The 20,324-nt window shown below is 43.9% G+C and overlaps 1 protein-coding gene across 3 annotated transcripts; it reads left to right on the top strand.

Annotated features, from left to right (window-relative positions):
- The first annotated feature begins 261 nt into the window (after positions 1–261).
- On the top strand, positions 262–18,822 carry gtf3c6 (general transcription factor IIIC, polypeptide 6, alpha). 3 transcript variants are annotated; one of them, XM_059654518.1, is made up of 6 exons: positions 287–417; positions 4,416–4,496; positions 5,814–5,877; positions 6,461–6,505; positions 13,744–13,854; positions 16,689–18,822. In XM_059654518.1, the coding sequence occupies exons 1-6, from the start codon at positions 370–372 to the stop codon at positions 17,021–17,023; spliced, it is 684 nt and encodes a 227-aa protein (XP_059510501.1). In that variant the 5' UTR covers positions 287–369; the 3' UTR covers positions 17,024–18,822. The 3 variants fall into 3 exon arrangements, with proteins under 3 accessions (XP_059510502.1, XP_059510501.1, XP_059510500.1); XM_059654517.1 differs by having other exon boundaries at positions 307–495; XM_059654519.1 differs by lacking the exons at positions 4,416–4,496; positions 5,814–5,877 and having other exon boundaries at positions 262–417.
- The last annotated feature ends 1,502 nt before the right edge of the window (positions 18,823–20,324 follow it).

Below are 20,324 nucleotides of genomic sequence, written 5' to 3'. Positions count from 1 at the left end.
ATTGACGGACCTGGATGAACGTACCAGACGCTGGAGGCGTGGCTCGACGATCGATTGACGGACCTGGATGCACGTACCAGACACTGGAGGCGTGGCTCGACGATCGATTGACGGACCTGGATGAACGTACCAGATGCTGGAGGCGTGGCTCGACGATCGATTGACGGACCTGGATGAACGTACCAGACCCTGGAGGCGTGGCTCGACGGTCGATTGACGGACCTGGATGAACGTACCAGACGCTGGAGGCGTGGCTCGACGGTCGATTGACGGACCTGGATGCACGTACCAGACGCTGGAGGCGTGGCTCGACGGTCGATTGACGGACCTGGATGAACGTACCAGACGCTGGAGGCGTGGCTGGCGGAGATGGCGGTTTCTTCGCAAGTACCGGAGAACCGGGAGTGGGAGGAAGAGGTGAGCCCGGCCCGACACTCTCAGCTAATCGCGGATAAAGACCGGGTCCTGTCTGCAAGTTTCGGTGTGCTGAAAGACGTGAGCGGCTCTGATCCTGGCCGGCAGGGCGCCAATCGGAGATTAAAGGGTGAAAACTTCCTTCAGTTGAGTCGGCCGGCCCGGCCCTCAGCTCTTGAGTCGGAAGGTTCCAGCCCCGATGGCCTTATCCGCACCCACCGTGTACGAAGCAGCCAAAAGGCGGAATCCTGGCCCAACACACTAAAAATTACCTGATTTTATTTAACGATAGTTCTGCCATTATCTCTCTTTCTCTCAACTTCGCACTAGTAGCGTAGTGACAGTGTCCCTGCCTCAGGGCCTTAACGTCCGCGTTCAAGTCAATTTGATTAAAAATATTACCCGAGCAGGGATGGCAGTGGAACAACAATGGCAGGTATTTCTGGATATAATGCAGAAGGTGCAGGATCAGTTCATTCCAAAGAAGAAGAAAGATCCCAAGGGGAGGCGGGGGCAGCAGTTTCTGATGAGGGAAGTTAAGGACTGTATAAGAATAAAACAGAAGTATAACATAGCAAAGATGAGCGGGAAGCCGGAGGACTGGGAAGCTTTTAAAGAGCAACAGCGGATAACTAAAAAGGCAATACACAGAGAAAAAATGAGCTATGAAGGAAAACTGGCCAAAAATATAAAGGAGGATAGTAAAAGCTTTTTTAGGTATGTAAAAAGAAAAAAATTGGTTACGACTAAAATTGGGCCCTTGAAGTCAGAAACGGATGAATTTATTCTGGGGAACAAGGAAATGGCAGAAGAGTTGAATAGGTACTTTGGATCTGTCTTCACTAGGAAGACACAACCAATCTCCCAGATGCAGTAGTGGCTGAAGGACCGAGGGTAATGGACGAACTGAAGGGAATTTATATTAGGCAGGAAATGGTGTTGGATGGACTGTTAGGTCTGAAGGCAGATAAGTCCCCGGGACCTGATGGTCTGCATCCCAGGGTACTTAAGGAGGTGGCTCTAGAAATTGTGAACGTGTTGGTAATTATTTTCCAAGGTTCTATAGATTCAGGATCAGTTCCTGCGGATTGGAGGGTGGCAGATGTTGTCCCACTTTTCAAGAAAGGAGGGAGAGAGAAAACAGGAAATTACAGACCGGTTAGCCTGACGTCAGAGGTGGGAAAGATGCTGGAGTCAATTATAAAAGATGAAATTACGACTCATTTGGATAGCAGTAACAGAATAGGTCAGAGTCAGCATGGATTTACGAAGGAGAAATCGTGCTTGACTAGTCTTCTGGAATTTTTTGAGGAATATATCTATGAAGATGGATAAGGGAGAGCCAGTGGATGTAGTGTACCTGGACTTTCAGAAAGCCTTTGATAAAGTTCCGCATAGGAGATTGGTGAACAAAATTAGGGCACATGGTATTGGGGGCAAAATACTCAGTTGGATTGAAAATTGGCTGGCTGACAGGAAGCAAAGAGTAGTGATAAACGGGTCCCTTTCAGAATGGCAGGCAGTGACTAGTGGGGTACCACAAGGTTCGGTGCTGGGACCGCAGCTGTTTACGATATATATTAATGATATAGACGAAGGCATTAAAAGTAATATTAGCAAATTTGCTGATGACACAAAGTTGGGTGGCAGTGTGAAATGTGAGGAGGATGTTATGAGAATACAGGGTGACTTGGTCAGGCTAGGGAGTGGACGGATGCATGGCAGATGCAGTTTAATGTGGATAAATGTGTGGTTATACGCTTTGGTGGCAAGAACAGGAAGGCAGATTACTATCTCAATGGAGTCAAGTTAGGTAAAGGGGAAGCACAACGAGATCTAGGTGTTCTTGTACATCAGTCAATGAAAGCAAGCATGCAGGTACAGCAGGCAGTGAAGAAAGCTAATAGCATGCTGGCCTTCATCACAAGAGGAATTGAGTATAGAAGCAAAGAGGTCCTTCTGCAGATGTACAGGGCCCTGGTGAGACCGCACCTGGAGTATTGTGTGCAGTTTTGGTCTCCCAATTTGAGGAAGGACATTCTTGCTATTGAGGGAGTGCAGCGTAGGTTCACAAAGTCAATTCCTGGAATGGCGGGTCTATCATATGTTGAAAGTTTGGAGTGACTGGGCTTGTATACTCTTGAGTTTAGAAGGATGAGAGGGGATCTGATTGAGACGTATAAGATTATTAAGGGATTGGACACAGTGGAGGCAGGAAGCATGTTTCCGCTGATGGGTGAGTCCAGGACCAGAGGTTAGTTTAAAAATAAGAGGTAGGCCATTTAGAACAGAGTTGAGGAAAAACTTCTTTACCCAGAGAGTGGTGGATATATGGAATGCTCTGCCCCAGAAGGCAGTGGAGGCCAACTCTCTGGATGCTTTCAAGAAAGAGATAGACAGAGCTCTTAAAGATAGTGGATTCAAGGGTTATGGGGATAAGGCAGGAACAGGATACTGATTGTGGATGATCAGCCATGATCATAATGAACGGTAGTGCTGGCTCGAAGGGCCGAATGGCCTACTCCAGCACCTATTGTCTATTGTCTATAATCTGTGCAAATCCATCTACACCGATCCCACTTTCCAACGCTTAACACTTAGCCCATAGCCTTGAATTACGTTGCAAGTGTTCATCCATGTACCTTTTTTTTTAAAGGCTGGGAAGTTTCCCACCTCCACAGCCCCACCAGCAGGTTCCAACCATGCTTTCTGTTAAGAAACTTTTTTCCTCAAATTCCCTGTGAATCTCCTGCTCTTCACCTTGAAATTATGCCCACTCGTTATTGACCTTTCGATTAAGGGAAACACCATCTCAAATCACCCTTAATTTTGTACACCTCAACAGGACACCCTCTCCAACCGTCTCTTCTGAAGAAGGGTCCAGACCCGAAACGTCAGCTTTCCTGCTCCTCTGATGCTGCCCGGCCTCCTGTGTTCATCCAGCTCTACACCTTGTTATCTCGGATTCTCCAGCATCGACAGTTCCTATTGCATCTGAGCCTATCAAGCTTCTTTGCATATTTTAAAAAATGCACCCAAGCAACAGTGCCCTCTCCAGTGTAATCACATCCTTTCTATCAATGTGGCAACCAGAACTACACACGGTACTCCAGCTGTAGCCTAACTAACAGTTTCTTGCACCTCCAACATAATCTCCCTGCTCTTATCATGCACCAACTGGTGAAGACAGTTTGTCCATCTGGCCACCACTCTCAATCTACTTGTGCTTAAGACCTTTCTTGCCTTCCAACTAATCATTGTAACATCTGCAAACTTAATTATCTTTCTCATCTATATGATTTATAAATATCACAAACAATAAGGGACGCAGCAGCGATCCCTGTGGTACGGCACTGGATACTGACCTGTCGTCACAGCTTTCTACCACTAAGTCAATTTTGGATCAGTCTTGCCAAGTACCCTGGATCACGTGCTTTTATCTTTTTATCAGTTGCCCATCAAGGACCTTGTTAAAGGCTTAGCTGAAATTCATGTAAACTACATCGACTGTATTACCCTCATCTACACTCCTGACCACCACCTCGCAAAATTCAATGAAGCTTGTTAGGCATGCTCTCCCTCTGCTATGCTGATTCTCCCTAATTAAACATTATGTTTTGAAGTGAAGTTCAATTCTCTCCTTCAGAATTTGCTCCAATAGTTCCCTACCACTATTGTGAGACTCACTCATCTCTAATTCCCTCCCGACCTCTCTTCTTGATAAGTGAACAGTGAACCCATCTTTGAAAATGCTTGTTCGGTGGTTGTAATGCATTCTGCTCCTTTGGAGAGTTGGTTTGTTGCTTCTTTTCCAACTGACTCCTTTCTTCCATCCCAGGTAATCAGGCAAGACCTCCTACCAGTTGGTTTCTGGATTTGTTGAATAACTTCATGTTAATAATTAACTGCTTCCCTCTTATGTTGTATTTGGTGAAGAAATTGTTTGCATACACTGTCTGTGGGCTGCTTAGCTGATTGTTCCTTATTTTTAAATTCCATAGGAACAATTGGTTGTGGTGGAACTCTCAGGGATTATCGACCCAGACTTTCTGTTGAAGTGTAGAAATGAGTGTAAAATTGTGGTAAGTGAATGGAAGGCGTTATGATGAGTAGCTGAGAGCCATGTAGGTGACCAGAGGGACACACTTTTTCTATGCTGCATGGTTCTCTGCAATGGGTATCTTGTTCTGCATTCCACAATATGCTGTGGGAAGGTTGACTTATCTCCCTTTCTGACTATGGTTTTTTCTCAACAGTTAGTGGGGTTTCCACATGGTTTCCATCTCTTGACCAAAATCTATGGCTCAGTGGGTAGCACCTTATACTGAATCTGAACATTGTGGGTTCCTGTTTCAATCCAGACTCATGAACACAAAATTCAGGCTGATTTTCCAGCGCTGTACTGAAGGAGTTCTCCATTGCTGGAGGAATTAACTTTCATTTGAGACATTAACTGTCTTAGATAAACATTAAAAAGTTCACAGCACTTGTTGAAAAATCAAGAAACTCTTCCTGGTGCCATGTCCAATATTTATTCCCATACCAACATCCACAATCCAGTTGATCTGATCATTTTTTCTATTACTTGTGGAAGTTTGCTGCATAGAAATTAGCTGCCGGGCTGCTGATAGTATTGCAATAACTGCACTTCAAATGCGCTTAATTGGCTGGAAAGCACTTTGCACTGTCTTGAGTGTTAGATAAATATAAATCCTTTCTTTCTCTTAGCTTGAATACCTGAGTTGTCTGCTCATCTGATAAGCATTTGTCCGCTGTTGTACATATTAGCCCCGCTGTTATACTAAGAAATTTTTTTAGGGCTGAGTTAGCAAATTGTCATTTATCCTTTCACTTTCTCCTGTTCTTAGAATAGAATAGAAATTTATTGTCACATGTAGTTTTACATGAAAAAACAGTGAAGTGTTTTATAAGTTGCCACATCATGCCACCTATATTAATGAACCTGGGACAATTGCCATGCACAATACACTTCCAAATACCTTGCAATGGTCAGTGTTGATTCTAACTTCCTGGTAAGTTAGAAAATAATGTTGGAACAAAGTAAATGAATCATTCAAGATTTGACAATGTAATCAGCGTAGCTTATTTGGAAGGAACAGATGACTTTGGCTGTGTGGTTTTCCTTATATCATGTTTGATTAGCCTAAATGTTAGAGATTGATTACAATGATTAGTCACCTACACCATTTGTGTTTTATCATGTAACAGACAACAAAATAAGTGTAACTAAATGAATAGTAGTCCTTTCTCATCTAGCAGCATCCATGTTCCCTTGCCTTTGAAGCAGGTTCTAAGTTTAATGCAGTCTGTATACAGTGGGTTTGCTTGAACCATTTCCAGTTCACCTGAAACATTTGAGATTTCCTTTCTCTCCCCAGGGAATAGACACTGAGCAGCCAATTATGCAGGTGGACAGATGCGTGTTTGCTGGAGAGTATGAAGGCCAGTGTTTCACTTAATCAAGTGTTTTGTGCAACGGTTATTACAGGGGATGGGATGTGGAAGAATATATCGTGGGCTATAACTAGGCTGTGAATACCAGGAAGCTCTTGGATATACCCATTTGCTTTGCTGGGCAACAGGTGGGGTGTTATTGTTTACATCAATCATGTGTTGGCATGGATAGTCATTGCTGGCATTTAGTCCTTGCAGAGAAGTCTCAGATTTTGAGAGGAATTTCATACAGGAATATTGAGAAATGGGATGAGCTACAGGAAATGGTATCAATCAATCTAACATACCATCACATTACTTGGAATAAGAAGCTTGTGTCTGCCAGCTCTGTTTGAGCCCCACCTTGTACTTCACCACTTCTCCTGTCCTGTCATGGACAACTGCACTCATTCCGTATTTCAATTTCATTTACACTTGCTACGGGCTTTTGAGAGGTGTTTCCATTTGTGACAATAGAACCTGGGAAATTATATACCAGGAAAAAAGCAAGTGAAACTCAGTGTGGATGAGAGTATACCTGGATTAAACAAATTGATTCTCAACTAACTTGGACTGTTTGTTCCATTTGTAGATGTGTTGGGAACATGTGTGATATTTGAAGAGACCCCTGAGCCAGGTAAGTGTAGTCTGCTTTGTAAACAACAATTAATGCATTGATAATTATGTATGCTCAAGTTCCATTACAGAGACTTGAGCACAAAAATCTTGGCTGACACTACAGTGCAGTACTAAGGGATGCTCGCTCTCAGATGAATTGTTAAAACAAAGTCTTCATCTGCAATCTCACATGGACACAAAAGATCCCTTGGCACTGTTTCAGAAAGTATGTGTATTGGCCAATATTAATCCCTCAGTCAGTGTTGCTCAAAACAGATTTGTAGGAGTTTTGTGTGCATAGATTGTATGCTGCACTTCTTGCAATATGAAGAAAGGCAGCATTGGTGGACGCCATTTGGCCCATCGGGTTTTAGCAGGTTAACGTGAGCTAATCATGCCAATCCAACTTTCCAACTTTCGGTTGATAGCTGTTATTGCACTTCAAATGTATATCTAAGTATTCTTAAATATGATGAGGGTTTCCGTATTCACCACTTTCTTACATTGCAGAAATTTAGAACATATTTCATTGGCTGTAAAGTTCATTGGATCATCCTGAAGTTGTGAAAGACGTTATGTAAATATGGGGATAGTGTGGGAATGTAGAGTGGAAGTAGAAGATCGACTATGGTCTTAATAGAGGAAAAGAAAGGCAACTTATCTTGTGATGATTCCACCTCAGCCATTCTCACCTTTTTTTCTCAGCCATGCAGTTCCTAACACTGTGGTTGACAGGGCTGTCAGCCATGTTCAACCCATTTCCTGCACTCTGCCCTCACCCCTTTCCTTCCATCCCATAACAATGATAGTATTTCCTTTGTCCTCACTTTCTGCGCCACCAGTCTCCACATCCAAAGGTTCATTTCCACCACCTCCAGCTGAATGACACCACCAGACGTATATTTCACTCCCCTCCTTGTCAGCACTCCACAGGGACTGCTCCCTCTAGGACACCCTCGCCTGATCACCTTTGGTTGAATCACAGAAAGTGAAACACTTGACATTTACCTTCTCCCTCCTTGCTATCCAAGATTCCAGATACATCTTCCAGGTGAAACAGCAGTTTACCTGCACTTCATTCAGTCTAGTCTTTTGTATTTGCAGCTCACAAGTGATGTCTTTTACGCTGCAGAAACAAAACGTAGACTGGGTGACCATTTTGTGATAAGAGGAAGCAGTGTAGAAAGGCGGTATTGGTAGTGGATTTGGTGGTGAGGGGAGTAGCCATTAATGTGACTGCAGGATGATAAATTGTCGTGTAGGTGCCAGGGTCATGGAACACCTGCAGGGTAGTCTGATAGATGAAGGTGAACAGCCAAAGATTGTGGTCTGTGTTGGGACTGATGGCATGGGAAATGAGATTACACACAAACTTTATTGAATTAGGTAGGAAATTAAAAAACACAACTTCAAAGGTGGTAATCTCTAGATTACACCACTCCTGTGGTAGTGAGGATAGAAATAGAAGGATAGAGCAGATTAATGCGTGCTTGGAATCTTGGTGCACAAGGGAGGGCTTTAGATTCCGAAGTGTTGGGTTGTTTTGGGGAGATATGAGCAGTACAGTTGAATGTGTTACAGCTGAACAGGAATGGGACCAACCTCCTTGTGAGGAGGTTTGCTAATGCTGTCGGAATAGATTAAAACTACATTAGCATGGGATGGGATCCTGAAAAGTAGGGAGAAAATAGAGAAATGCCGAGATGGAATTAGAAGTTAAAATGCAGGTAAATAGATCTAGAAGACAGAGGAAACATAGGATGGATAAGAAAGAAGTGAGTTTCCTAAGGCTAAATGGAATCTGTTTAATCTATTTAAGGAACTGAGGGCGCAGACAAGCACATGGAGGTATGATACCAAAGCAATGACTGAGATTTGACCGAAAGATGGGCAGGAGTGGCATTTCAGTGCTCTTCATTACAGAGTATTTAAACAAGATATAAGAGGATATTGCACTATTGATCAAGACAACAATTTTAAGAGTGAGGAAGAGTGATATCTTGAAGGATCATCAAATAAGGCCATATGGGTAGAAGTAAAAAAAAGGGTCAAGCATGCTGTTAAGTGTGTAATACTAGAGGGTCCCAAGCAGTCAGGCAGAGACAGAAGACCAAATATGTAATCACACTTCAGAGAAATCAAAGAATAATAAGGCAGTAATAGGGGGAGCCCCACCTTAACGAATTTTGGGCAGGACATGACATCAAACTCTCCTTCTGCTGTCTTCGCCTCCGTGTCCATTTTTTTGGACAAAAGCCCTCTCCCCGTCCCACAGACACCATCACCCAGTTCCAACACTCTCCTTCCGCCTGGACCCCACCCTCTGGCCTTTTACGTGCACTCGATCTTTTCATGAGAGCTGTCGACATGATATTGGTTGCCTCAATTTCTCTGCCCACACCCCCTCACCAAATCCACCCTATCTCCCTCTGTGCGCTTAGATCTAACCCTGACTTTGTTATTAAGACTGCTGATAAAGTTGGTGCTGTTGTAGTCTAACGTACTGACCTCTACATTGCAGATGCTGAGCGCCAACTCTCAGATACCTCCTTCTATCTCCTCCTGGACCATGACCCCACCGTGACGCATCAGGCCGTTGTATCTACTTCAGTAACTGACCTCATTTCATCTGGTGGCCTCCCCTTCACTGCCTCCAAGCTGATAGACCCCCAGCCCCGCACAGTTTGCTTTTACCTCCTCCCAAAAGTGCACAAATAGGACCCATTGTTTCAACCTGCTCCTGCCCCACAGAACTCATCTGTTCTTACCTTGACTCAGTCATCTCTCCCTGGTCCAATCCCTGACCACGTATATCTGTGATTCCTCTGATGCTTTACTCCAGTTTAAAAAAACTTCCAGTTTGCAGGTTCCAGCTGTCTCCTTTTTACCACAGACATGCGGTCCCTTTAAATGTCCATTCCCCACCAGGAGGCTCGTAGGGCTCTCTGCTTCTTCCTGGAGCAAAGACCTGAACTGTCTCCACCCACCACAACCCTCCTTCACTTGGCTGTAATAACGAAATGTGAGGCTGGATGAACACAGCAGGCCCAGCAGCATCTCAGGAGCACAAAAGCTGACGTTTCGGGCCTAGACCCTTCATCAGAGAGGGGGATGGGGGGAGGGAACTGGAATAAATAGGGAGAGAGGGGGAGGCGGACCGAAGATGGAGAGAAAAGAAGATAGGTGGAGAGAGTATAGGTGGGGAGGTAGGGAGGGGATAGGTCAGTCCAGGGAAGACGGACAGGTCAAGGAGGTGGGATGAGGTTAGTAGGTAGGAGATGGAGGTGCGGCTTGGGGTGGGAGGAGGGGATGGGTGAGAGGAAGAACAGGTTAGGGAGGCAGAGACAGGTTAGGCTGATTTTGGGATACAGTGGGTGGAGGGGAAGGGCTGGGCTGGTTGTGTGGTGCAGTGGGGGGAGGGGACGAACTGGGCTCGTTTTGGGATGCGGTGGGAGAAGGGGAGATTTTGAAACTGGTGAAGTCCACATTGATACCATTGGGCTGCAGGGTTCCCAGGCGGAATATGAGTTGCTGTTCCTGCAACCTTCGGGTGGCATCATTGTGGCACCGCAGGAGGCCCATGATGGGCATGTCATCTAAAGAATGGGAGGGGGAGTGGAAATGGTTTGCGACTGGGAAGTGCAGTTGTTTATTGCGAACCGAGCGGAGGTGTTCTGCAAAGCGGTCCCCAAGCCTCCGCTTGGTTTCCCCAATGTAGAGGAAGCCACACCGGGTACAGTGGATGCAGTATACCACATTGGCAGATGTGCAGGTGAACCTCTGCTTAATGTGGAAAGTCATCTTGGGGCCTGGGATAGGGGTGAGGGAGGAGGTGTGGGGGCAAGTGTAGCATTTCCTGCGGTTGCAGGGGAAGATGCCGGCTGTGGTGGGGTTGGAGGGCAGTGTGGAGCGAACAAGGGAGCCACGGAGAGAGTGGTCTCTCCGGAAAGCAGACAGGGGTGTTCACTTGGCTGTGTTTGTCCTCATGCTCAACAACTTCTCTTTTAACTTTAACTCCACTCGTTTTCTACAAGTCAGAAGGGTGGCCATGGGTACCCACGTGGGCCCCAGGTATGCCTGTCTCTTCATGGGGTATGTGGAACATTCCTTGCTCTGGTCCTATTCCACCCCTACCCACAACTCTTTCTCTGATATATTGATGATATCATCGGCGCTGCTTCCCTCTCTCATCCAGAATTGGGAAAGTTCATCGATTTCACTTCCAATTTCCACCCTGCCCTCACTTTCACCTGTTCTATCTCTGACATCTCCTCTCCCTTCCTCAGTATCTCAGTTTCTATTTCTGGGGATAGACATAGGCTGGCCATAAATATCCACTGTAAGTCCACCAACTCCCACAGCTACACTTGGACTATACATCCTCTCGCCCTCCTTTCTGTTAAGACTCCATCCCATTCTCTCAGTTCCTCCGTCTCCATTGCATATGTTTAGATGAGGCCATCTTTGACAAGGGAGCCTCTGAAATGTCCATCTTCTTCCTCAACTGAGGATTCCCCAGCACCGTTGTTGAGAGGGCCCTCAACCAGGTCCAACTCATCTCCCACACTTCTCCCCTCCCCCTTTCTGTTCCCTCCCACAACAGCGATAGGATTCACCTTGTCCTTACCTACCATCCCATCAGCATCCACATCCAGAAGATCATCAGATGCCATTTCCATCACATCCAGCAAGATGCCACCATCAGACACATACTCCCCTCCTCTGCCCTGTCTGCCTTCTGCACGGACCGTTCCCTCCAGGACATTCTGCTTCACACGTCCTTCGCCCCCAACACCTCCCCCCAGCTCTTTGGCACCTTCCCCTGTAACCAGGGAAGATGCAACACCTGCCCATTTACCTCCTACCTCCTCACTATCCAAGGGCCCAAACATAGCTTCCAGGTGAAGCGACACTTCACCTGCACTTCCCAGAATCTAGTCGACTACATTTGCTGCTCATAATGTAGTCTCCTGTACATTGGATAAACGAAGCACAGACTGGGTGACCGCTTCACAGAACATCAATATTCTGCTTGAAAAAAAAGACCCCAAATTACCTGTTGCCTGCCACTTTAACACACCACCCTGTTCCCTGGCCAACTCTGGCCTGCTGCAGTGTTCCAGTGGAGCTCATCGCAAGCTGAAAGAACAGCGCCTCATTTTCCACTTGGGGATCCTCCAGCCCTCTGGACTGAATATTGAGTTCAATAATTTGAGGGCCTAAACTCTTCCATGTCCTAGCCCCCTACCCCACACACTAGGCCTTGTTATCACATAGCCTGCCATTACACACTACCTATTGTTAGTCACTAACAGTCCTCATTTACAGCTATTCACCCCCCTAGATCGTTATCAACTCCTTTGTCTATCCTTTGCAGTTCTCTCTCTTCAGGCTCTATCCTATCTTTTATTCCCAATCTCATTCCCCTTCCTACTTTCTGCACATAAACCAATGTTTCCCCAGCTACCATCAGTTCTGACGAAGGGTTCACCAGACCCAAAACATTAACTCTGATTTTTCCTTCACAGATGCTGCCAGACCTGCTGAGATCTTCCAGCAATTTCTGTTTTTTGTCCTGAGATGCATCTCAGACTATTGAGGGAGGCAAGGGATGAGATGTCAGGGGAATCTGGAGTGATTTTAAAATCCTCTCTTAACGCACTTTATGTGCCAGAAGACCAGAGGACAACTAATATTGTCCCATAATTTAAAACTCCAGGAGGGATAGACCAAGAAATTAGAGGCCAATTATTCTGGCCACAAGGAAATTGTTAGAAAGGTTTCAGAGGATCAGAATATATCTGCACTTGGGTATTGTTGAAGGTGATGTGTTTGATGTGGTCTACCTTGATTTAAGAAAGGCTTTTGATAATGGCAGACTGCATGAAGAAAGTAAGAGCCTGCAGGATCCATGGCATCTTGACAAATTGGATCCAAAATTGGCAGAGAGACAGGAAAGCAGTGGGTTATGACAGAGGGATGTTTCTGATTTGAAGTCTGTTTCCAGTGGGGTGCCACAGGGTTTGGTGCTAGGCTTTTTGGATTTGGATTTGTAGGGTGTATGATAAAGATGTGAAAGGATGTCATGAAAGTTGTTAAGAGTTGTAAACTCTCCTGCATTCCTTCACTTACTATTGTTGGATATTTTTATGACCGGAGAGGGCAGAAGGAACGAGCGATTACTGTCTTACCTGGAACAGATCACCCTCGGCAGTGCAACATTATATTGCGCTACAGTGCCTGAGTTGTGCTGAAGTCTCTGAGTGGGGAATTGAACTCATGACCTTTGACTCTAGCACAACTGCTACCAGTTGAAGATAACAAAGTGTGAAGCTGGATGAACACAGCAGGCCCAGCAGCATCTCAGGAGCACAAAAGCTGACGTTTTGGCCTAGACCCTTCATCAGAGAGGGGGGTGGGGAGAGGGAACTGGAATAAATAGGGAGAGAGGGGGAGGAGGACCGAAGATGGAGAGAAAACAAGATAGGTAGAGAGGAGAGTATAGGTGAGGAGGTAGGGAGGGGATTGGTCAGTCTGGGGAAGACGGACAGGTCAAGGAGGCGGGATGAGGTTAGTAGGTAGGAAATGGAGGTGCGGCTTGAGGTGGGAGGAAGGGATGGGTGAGAGGAAGAACAGGTTAGGGAAGCGGAGACAGGCTGGGCTGGTTTTGGAATGCAGTGGGGGGAGGAGGTCAAGCTCCCAGTTGAACCAAGGTTTGACCTTGAGTGAGAAGGAAGGAAGAACGAGATAGCACAGGTTTGATCAATTGTGTTCTTTCTTTCTCTTATTTTTGCTTTTGCTTTCTTTCAGCTTCTCCCTTGAAGGTAATTTCTTACAGCACGAGTAATGCTTGGAATAGTTTACCAGCCAGGATAAGTGGGGCAAAATAGTGGGTCATCTCAAAATACTGCGCATGTACTTGTGAGATGAGCTTCAGTGAGCTGAACAACTTTCATTATCCTGATTGTTGTTATGCAAGTATGTAGTATAATCGCAAATTAAATCAAACGGAAGGAGCTCAGAAAGATTTAAAAGACTGAGTCACCCTCCAATGTGTGGACAATATCAGAAGACAATTAATAGGCACCAAGTGTAGAAAGATCAAGGTTTTGTTCCTGTTAGTGCCAGTGCTGTCACTGTTGTCCAGTGCCTCGTGATCTTGATTATATTGCATTACTGCTGCATTTTTCTTCTCTGTGAAAATGACTGGGAATGTAGCCAAGGCTGAAATAGCTTAAAGCCTGTGTTTTGTTGCAGACCCTGAGTTGGAGGATAAACCATCACTTAGGTACAAATGCCACACTGCAAAGAAGTTGCTAATGAAGCGGACATTTCTGAGTGAGAAGAAGGAAGGGGAAGAGAGCACAGGTTTGATTGATTCTGTTTTAGCTACCTCTTTCCTTTACACTTTTTTTTCACCCTGAAGGGAACTGTTCATGAGTACAGCAACCCTTTTGATCTCCCATCTATGTCTCGTTTCCTACTGAACATGAATATCAGTATTAGAAATAAGCTTTGTCCTACCATCCTTCAACAAGTACATGTGTACTTCTAACAGGAGCTGTTGAACCTGTCTTTTAAGGCCCTTAATCCATAAGTAGCTGAGGCACATTGTGGTACAGTAACCATCTTTCTCTTAAAAATACAGCAGTACCACAGACTGTTCCTCAAGTCTCCAAAATGTTTCCTTCATAATTCAAAGCTTGTTTTTTTTTCAATCTGTCCATAGTTATTTGTCATTTATTATAAACGTGAAATACTGGAGTTATAAATCATTGAATTAAGTTGTGGTAAAGTTCTGCAGTACAGTACTTGACTTAGACTACATGACCCTTGACCACCATGTGGTCCAGATATGCGCGATAAAGGGAAACATTACATTGTTGGAGGCTGCGCAGACAGGGATCAGAGGCTGCTCCCTACCAATTGGGTTTCGTAAATTGACTGAGACAGCTTGCAGGTGATACTTAACCCAGACCCGGCAGTATACAACCTTGAAAGGAGACAGAATCTCAAACCTTTTAGTTTTTGATTCCTGGAATGTGAGCATTTCTGACTGAGGAACGTTTTGATGTGACTAATGTCAAGGGACATTTAAGATTAAACTGCATGAGGATGTGATTAGAGTTACGCATTGTCGAGATGGGTGAAAATAGCAGGCTTCCTTCCTCAAAAGCCATCAGTGCAACAGCTGGGTATGGCACCCCACAGCTTCATGGGCACATTTGAATATTAACTATTTAATTCAAGATTTTGTTAAACCAAATTTAAAATTTACAAATTGCGATGGTGGGATTTGACCATAACATTATCCGGTTTATTAACTGTAGGATCTGGATTGTATTGTATAGTCAACATAGCACAGATTTTTCACACTGTATTTAATTCACAGATTAGGGCTTTGTGCTGAATCTCTAAAGGAGCATCTCATTTACTGCTCCCTACCAATTGGGTTTCGTAAATTGACTGAGACAGCTTGCAGCCATGTATTCATGTTGATTTCGAATAACTATCTAATTCCTTTTTGAATACCGTATTTGAACCTGCCTCCACCACATTCTCAGGCAGTGCATTCCAGATCCTAGCAGCTCACCGTCTGAAGAAGCTTTTTCCTCCTATCACTTGTGTTACCTTTACAAATTATTTTAAATCTGTGCCATTTTATTCTTGATCCTTATGCAAGTGGAAACATTTTACCCCGATTAACTCTATCTAGACTCTTTCAGACTTTGAAATACTTCTGTCAGATAGATAACTTCTTTGCTTTCTGTATTTCAAAGCAAAGAGTCCCACATTCTCTAGTCTATCCGAACCATTCTGAGGAAGGGTCACCAGACCCGAAACGTTAACTCTGTTTTTTCCTTCACACATGCTGCCAGACTTGCTGAGCTTTTCCAGCAACTTTGTTTTTGTTCCTGATTTAGAGCATCCGCAGTTCTTTGGGTTTTTATTTAACATAACCCCTTGTTTTTGTTCTCTGTGCCCTGTTAATAGATTTGAGGATACTATGTGTTTCATTGACTGTTCTCAACCTGTCCTTGCATCTTTTTTGACTAAGACATATATACCCAGGTTCTTCTAGAATTGTACTCTTTTTGTTATATTGTTTCTCCCTGATCTTCCAGCAAAATGTATCACGTTATGCTTCTCTGTGTTGAATTTCAACTGCCATCTGACCACCCACACTTCCAACTTGTCCACATCCTTTTGAAGTGGTATACTTATACTCCTCACAATTTATATTGCATCCAGGCTTTGTATCGGACATAAATACTGAAGGTATATTAAACTGACAAGAAGACAAACATTAACAAGTGTAATTTAAGATAGATATCAACAGATTCTATACACTGAGTATGATCCAAATGTGGAATAGACTTCAGGTAACGTAGTGGAAACCTGAAGTTTGGAATTTGTTTGGACTATAATGAATGAAAACAATGCTTGTGTTTCTATAAAGGCCTTTCACAATGTCAGGCTGACCCAAGGGATTTTACTGATAGTCAAATATATGTAATATGTGCACTGTTGTAATTTATGACAGCTTTGAACTATGATGAATGAAAACAATACTTGTGTTTCTATAAAGACCTTTCCCAATGTCAGGTTGACCCAAAGGGTTTTACTGATAGTCAAATATTTGTAATACGTGTACTGCTGTAATTTATGAAACCCAGCAACAAAGCAATATTTTGGAAACATTAATGCAATAAAATGCACAAAGTCACTGCAGTGCAGAAAGAAGCTATTCATTCCATTGAGTACATGCCAGATAATCTGTTTTCAGTGGCATTGGCCAGGACACTAGAAGAAATTCCTTGCTTTTCTTCAAAACATTATCGTGGGATCTTTTACATTCAGCTGAGGGGCAGATGGGGACCTCAGGTTAATGTCTCATTTGAAACACGGTACCTCGAACTATGCTGTGCTCCTTCAGCACTGACTTGGCATGTCAGCGTGGATATATGCTGAGGTTCTACAATGGGACTTGAACACATAACTAGCTGATTCAGAAGTGAGAGTGCTCCCCACTGAGCCTCAGTAGACATTGAGGGTTCTATGGGTTTTTATTCTGGCTGACTTAGTTAGAATGAACCATGTGATATGCCTCATAAGTGTCCATCAATAGAACACTACATTCTGTAAAACAGCTTGGTTGTTTTGGATTCAGATATTTAGAAATGACTGTGTTCTTTCTCCAGGAGGGGTGGAGTATTTGAAGATCAAAGAAAATGATTTCACACGAAGAGCTGGTCTGATTTGCAGTTTCCTCCCAAACCGCAGCAGTTCGAAGGATGATGGTGGCAGAGCAATTTCCAAAGGTGCCCTCAATCCTTTAGCAGTTCAGGACCAGGAGCTGTCAAATGCCAGCTCAGGTTCAGAGGCTGAGGCCAGTGACCATGAAAGTGCAGACCTATGCCAAGAGCTGGAAAGTTTTACAGATGACCATGCTGGTGTGGACTGTGAAATGGAACTAGATCCTAGCAGGACTATAACGGAGCTTGGAGAGCAGAGATCCATGGAACAAGATAGGTAGTGAGCAACTGCTTTCTTCTCTATTCTTACTGAAGAAAACATTCCTAACTATTTTATTCCATTTGAAATCTCCGCTCTCTTCGTGAAGGTGCTGTTAATTGCTGCTATCACATTGCCATAACGCTGACAGTTCCCCAATTTGTTACCTAACCACAATAACCATGGCAATGACTATTAGCAGGCGTATGACCAGAGATTATGTGGGCAGACTGGTCCTGTTCATTGGTGCATGCACTCTGGCAAAAATGAGCTGGAGACAGTGTAAGAAATCTCAATTATTTTTTTAAAGTTGAAATGTGTTTGTTATTGCTTGTGGTTAGATGGAGTATTTTAAAGTAATTGGTAGCTGTTCAGTGTTAAGGCTGTGTACTTGCATTTGTGAATTGATAAATATCTACATACTGAAATTTTAGAGTGGGAACTGGCCTGGCATTAACACTTGGATTTGGCAATACTTGTTTAATTAGTTAAGATCAAAAGAAGGTGCATTATGTTTCTCCAGTTGAGCAGGGCTGGAAGTGTTCTCAGCAAATTCTGAGGTTTTCCATACACTTCCTTCTCCTGCCTAGCCTAAGTCACTTAGCATAATATTCCAGAAGTAAAGGAGAGGACTGACGGGTTGATGAGCAAAGATGTGCAGATTGTGTTCCATTCCTGATGAGTTTACGTTCTCTAATTTTTGATGTAAACATTGTGAGTAGCATAATGAATTAAAAACCTGAGACTGTAAACAATTATTCAGCACGTGGGCTGCAGTTCTTCAAGAAGGTACTTCAGAACTCTCACTGTTCTTTCTTTATTTTTATTCAATTTTGGTTTGGAGCTGAGAACTGTAAGCTGATAAATGATGATGACCTTTGAGCCGTGAGCAGTAGCTTGTTTTTGTTTAAGAGAAGAACAAAGAAACTTATTAATGTGAGGCCACACCTTTAAGTTATTTGGGGGTTGATTCATGTTCAAAGAGAACTGGACATTTTTGTTCCAGAGAGGTGTAAATCTCAACCAGATGGCAGGCATATGAATGTTAAAAGGGGCCATCACAAAGAGGCTGGTGCCAAGCAAAATAACAAAGAAATGTTGAAAAATAAACAGAAAAAGAAACCAAAGTTTGAACTGTTTTATCTCAGAAGGACTATCACTGCCAAAGCTTAAGGAAAGAAAGCTGATTGCTCACTGGTTATCGCCCCACTATCAATTCATTGATATATCTATTAACGGTCTTTGAGTGGAGGCTAGAATCAAAGAAGATTGGTAGAAATCATAGACATTAAATTAGTTTATCTTTGCTAAAGCTACTGTGTTATTAGTAAATTGTTAATTATTTTGTTTAACTATAAGCTTGGTGTCTCTCACTGGTTTTTTCAAGAAGTTGGTTAGGAACCATTAAGGCAATTTTGAGGGCTGAGAGTTTTGAATTTACTGTATTTAGGGATGTCAAGATAAAAAGACTGATTTGATTTTTCTGTCTGCATATTGTAACTGGAGATCTATCATCTTTCTTGCTTGGGGTTGGGCAGTACATGTTGGCCTTATCAGTCATGCCCATATCCCAGTGATGCAAACATTTTTTTTTAAAATTCCAGTGGAATTCCTGCAATAGAGTGGTGGGTTATTTCAGGCTGGATAGAAATCTGGAGCTTCCATGCTTGCACCATGATTAAGAGACCTACCACCATAGGGTGGCAGCATTGAGCTACAATTTTGCTCCATGCTTGCCTTTGTTGAATACTTGAGCCCTGAAATTCCTTCAGAGATAGTAGGAACTGCAGATGCCAGAGAATCTGAGATAACAAGGTGTAGAGCTGGATGAACACAGCAGGCCAAGCAGCATCAGAGGAGCAGGAAGGCTGACATTTTCTGAAGAAGGGTCGAGGCCCAAAATGTCAGCCTTCCAGCTCCTCTGATGCTGCTTGGCCTGCTGTGTTCAGCCAGCTCTACACCTTGTTATCCCTGAAATTCCTTTCAGCGTTTAGTCACAGACCAGATTTCAACTTGTCTCAAAAGGGAAAATAGTTTAAAAAATAGGCATCAAGTCACTCCTGACTCTTTTCACACTCGTAGCACATGTATCAATAGGGTCCAGAAGTAGGCAACTGGGATATCTGCCTGTTTCAATTCCCCCATTGATTTTTCCTTTTAAAATTCGCAGTCACTTGCACTTCAGCTGCTTGATAAACAGTCCCAGTATGCTACTTGTCATTACCCTTCCCCTACCGGGGATGGAACCTCCAATTCCAAGCAAAGAATGCTGCCAGAAGATAGCTAAAATTTGAGTTGAGGAAACTAGCAAGGTCCGGCAAGGCATTGGCCTGACCAGTACCTCCCAAAGGCACACCTGCATTAGTGACTAGTTGTTTGTACTGGATACTGTGTGGCATCAGTGTTTGGTTTTTAGAGGGCGCTGGAAGTTGCACATTTGATCATAGATCATAGAATCCCTACAGTGTGGAAACAGGCCCTTTGGCCCAACAAGTTCACACTGACCCTCAGAGCAACCCACCCAAATCCATTCTGCTGATCTACACATCCCTGAACACTATGGGCAACTGAGCATGGCCAGTCCACCCAGCCTGCACATCTTTGGACTGTGGGAGGAAACCAGAGCATCCAGAAGAAACCCATGCAGACACAGGGAGAATGTGCAAACTCCACACAGTCGCCAAGGGGTGGAATTGAACTCGGGTCCCTGATGCTGTGAGACAGCAGTGCTGACCACTGAGCCACCATGCCACCCTCATGTGACTCCTGTTTTGTTGTATACATTTTAATTTCGGTGGAGCCAAGAAAACGAGTGTTCACCCTCCAGGGCCCACAAAGCAAACTCCTTTCCGGGCCTCTGCGAGGTGAGGTCTGCACCCCTGCATTTACCTCCCCTGTCCTTACCCTCCTAGGTTTGGGAACTACTGTTTCTCTACTCTTCGAAAACCAGTAAGCAGGAGCAGGGTTGCCAACTGATATGTGCAACTCACCACAGCCATGTAAATGAAGTCCAAGTTAATGTTGAATCTCCCCACACTGCCACATGTCATGATCAGAATAACTTGCTGCGCTAATAATATCCCCTTCTTTGTTTTGTCGGTTATCTTAAATACATTGTTACCAATTCTCTGCCACTGCAGCTTTTCTTTATTTCACTTTATCAAAAAGCCTTAATTTTAAATTTTTCTCTGCAGAACTGTAGAAATATTTATGTACTGACATCAAAGGTTGCTGTCACTGTCCGTGGAAAGTTTGTTCTTTTGAGTGAGTGTCAATATTTGCAGTTTCTCTGCTGGGATGTGTCAATGTTGACAAAGGGGCCC

This window comes from Stegostoma tigrinum, chromosome 25, assembly GCF_030684315.1.
Source record: "Stegostoma tigrinum isolate sSteTig4 chromosome 25, sSteTig4.hap1, whole genome shotgun sequence".
Lineage (NCBI taxonomy): Eukaryota > Metazoa > Chordata > Chondrichthyes > Orectolobiformes > Stegostomatidae > Stegostoma > Stegostoma tigrinum.
Note: the sequence above shows the minus strand (reverse complement) of the source record. Positions and strands in the feature narration are given on the sequence as shown.

Coding starts and splice junctions, on each gene's coding strand:
- gtf3c6 (XM_059654517.1), top strand. CDS start 370: ATGGCGGTTTCTTCGCAAGTACCGGAGAACCGGGAGTGGGAGGAAGAG. Junction 5,878..6,460: donor GTTTGCTGGAGAGTATGAAG/GCCAGTGTTTCA, acceptor TTCCATTTGTAG/ATGTGTTGGGAACATGTGTG. Junction 6,506..13,743: donor TGAAGAGACCCCTGAGCCAG/GTAAGTGTAGTC, acceptor GTTTTGTTGCAG/ACCCTGAGTTGGAGGATAAA.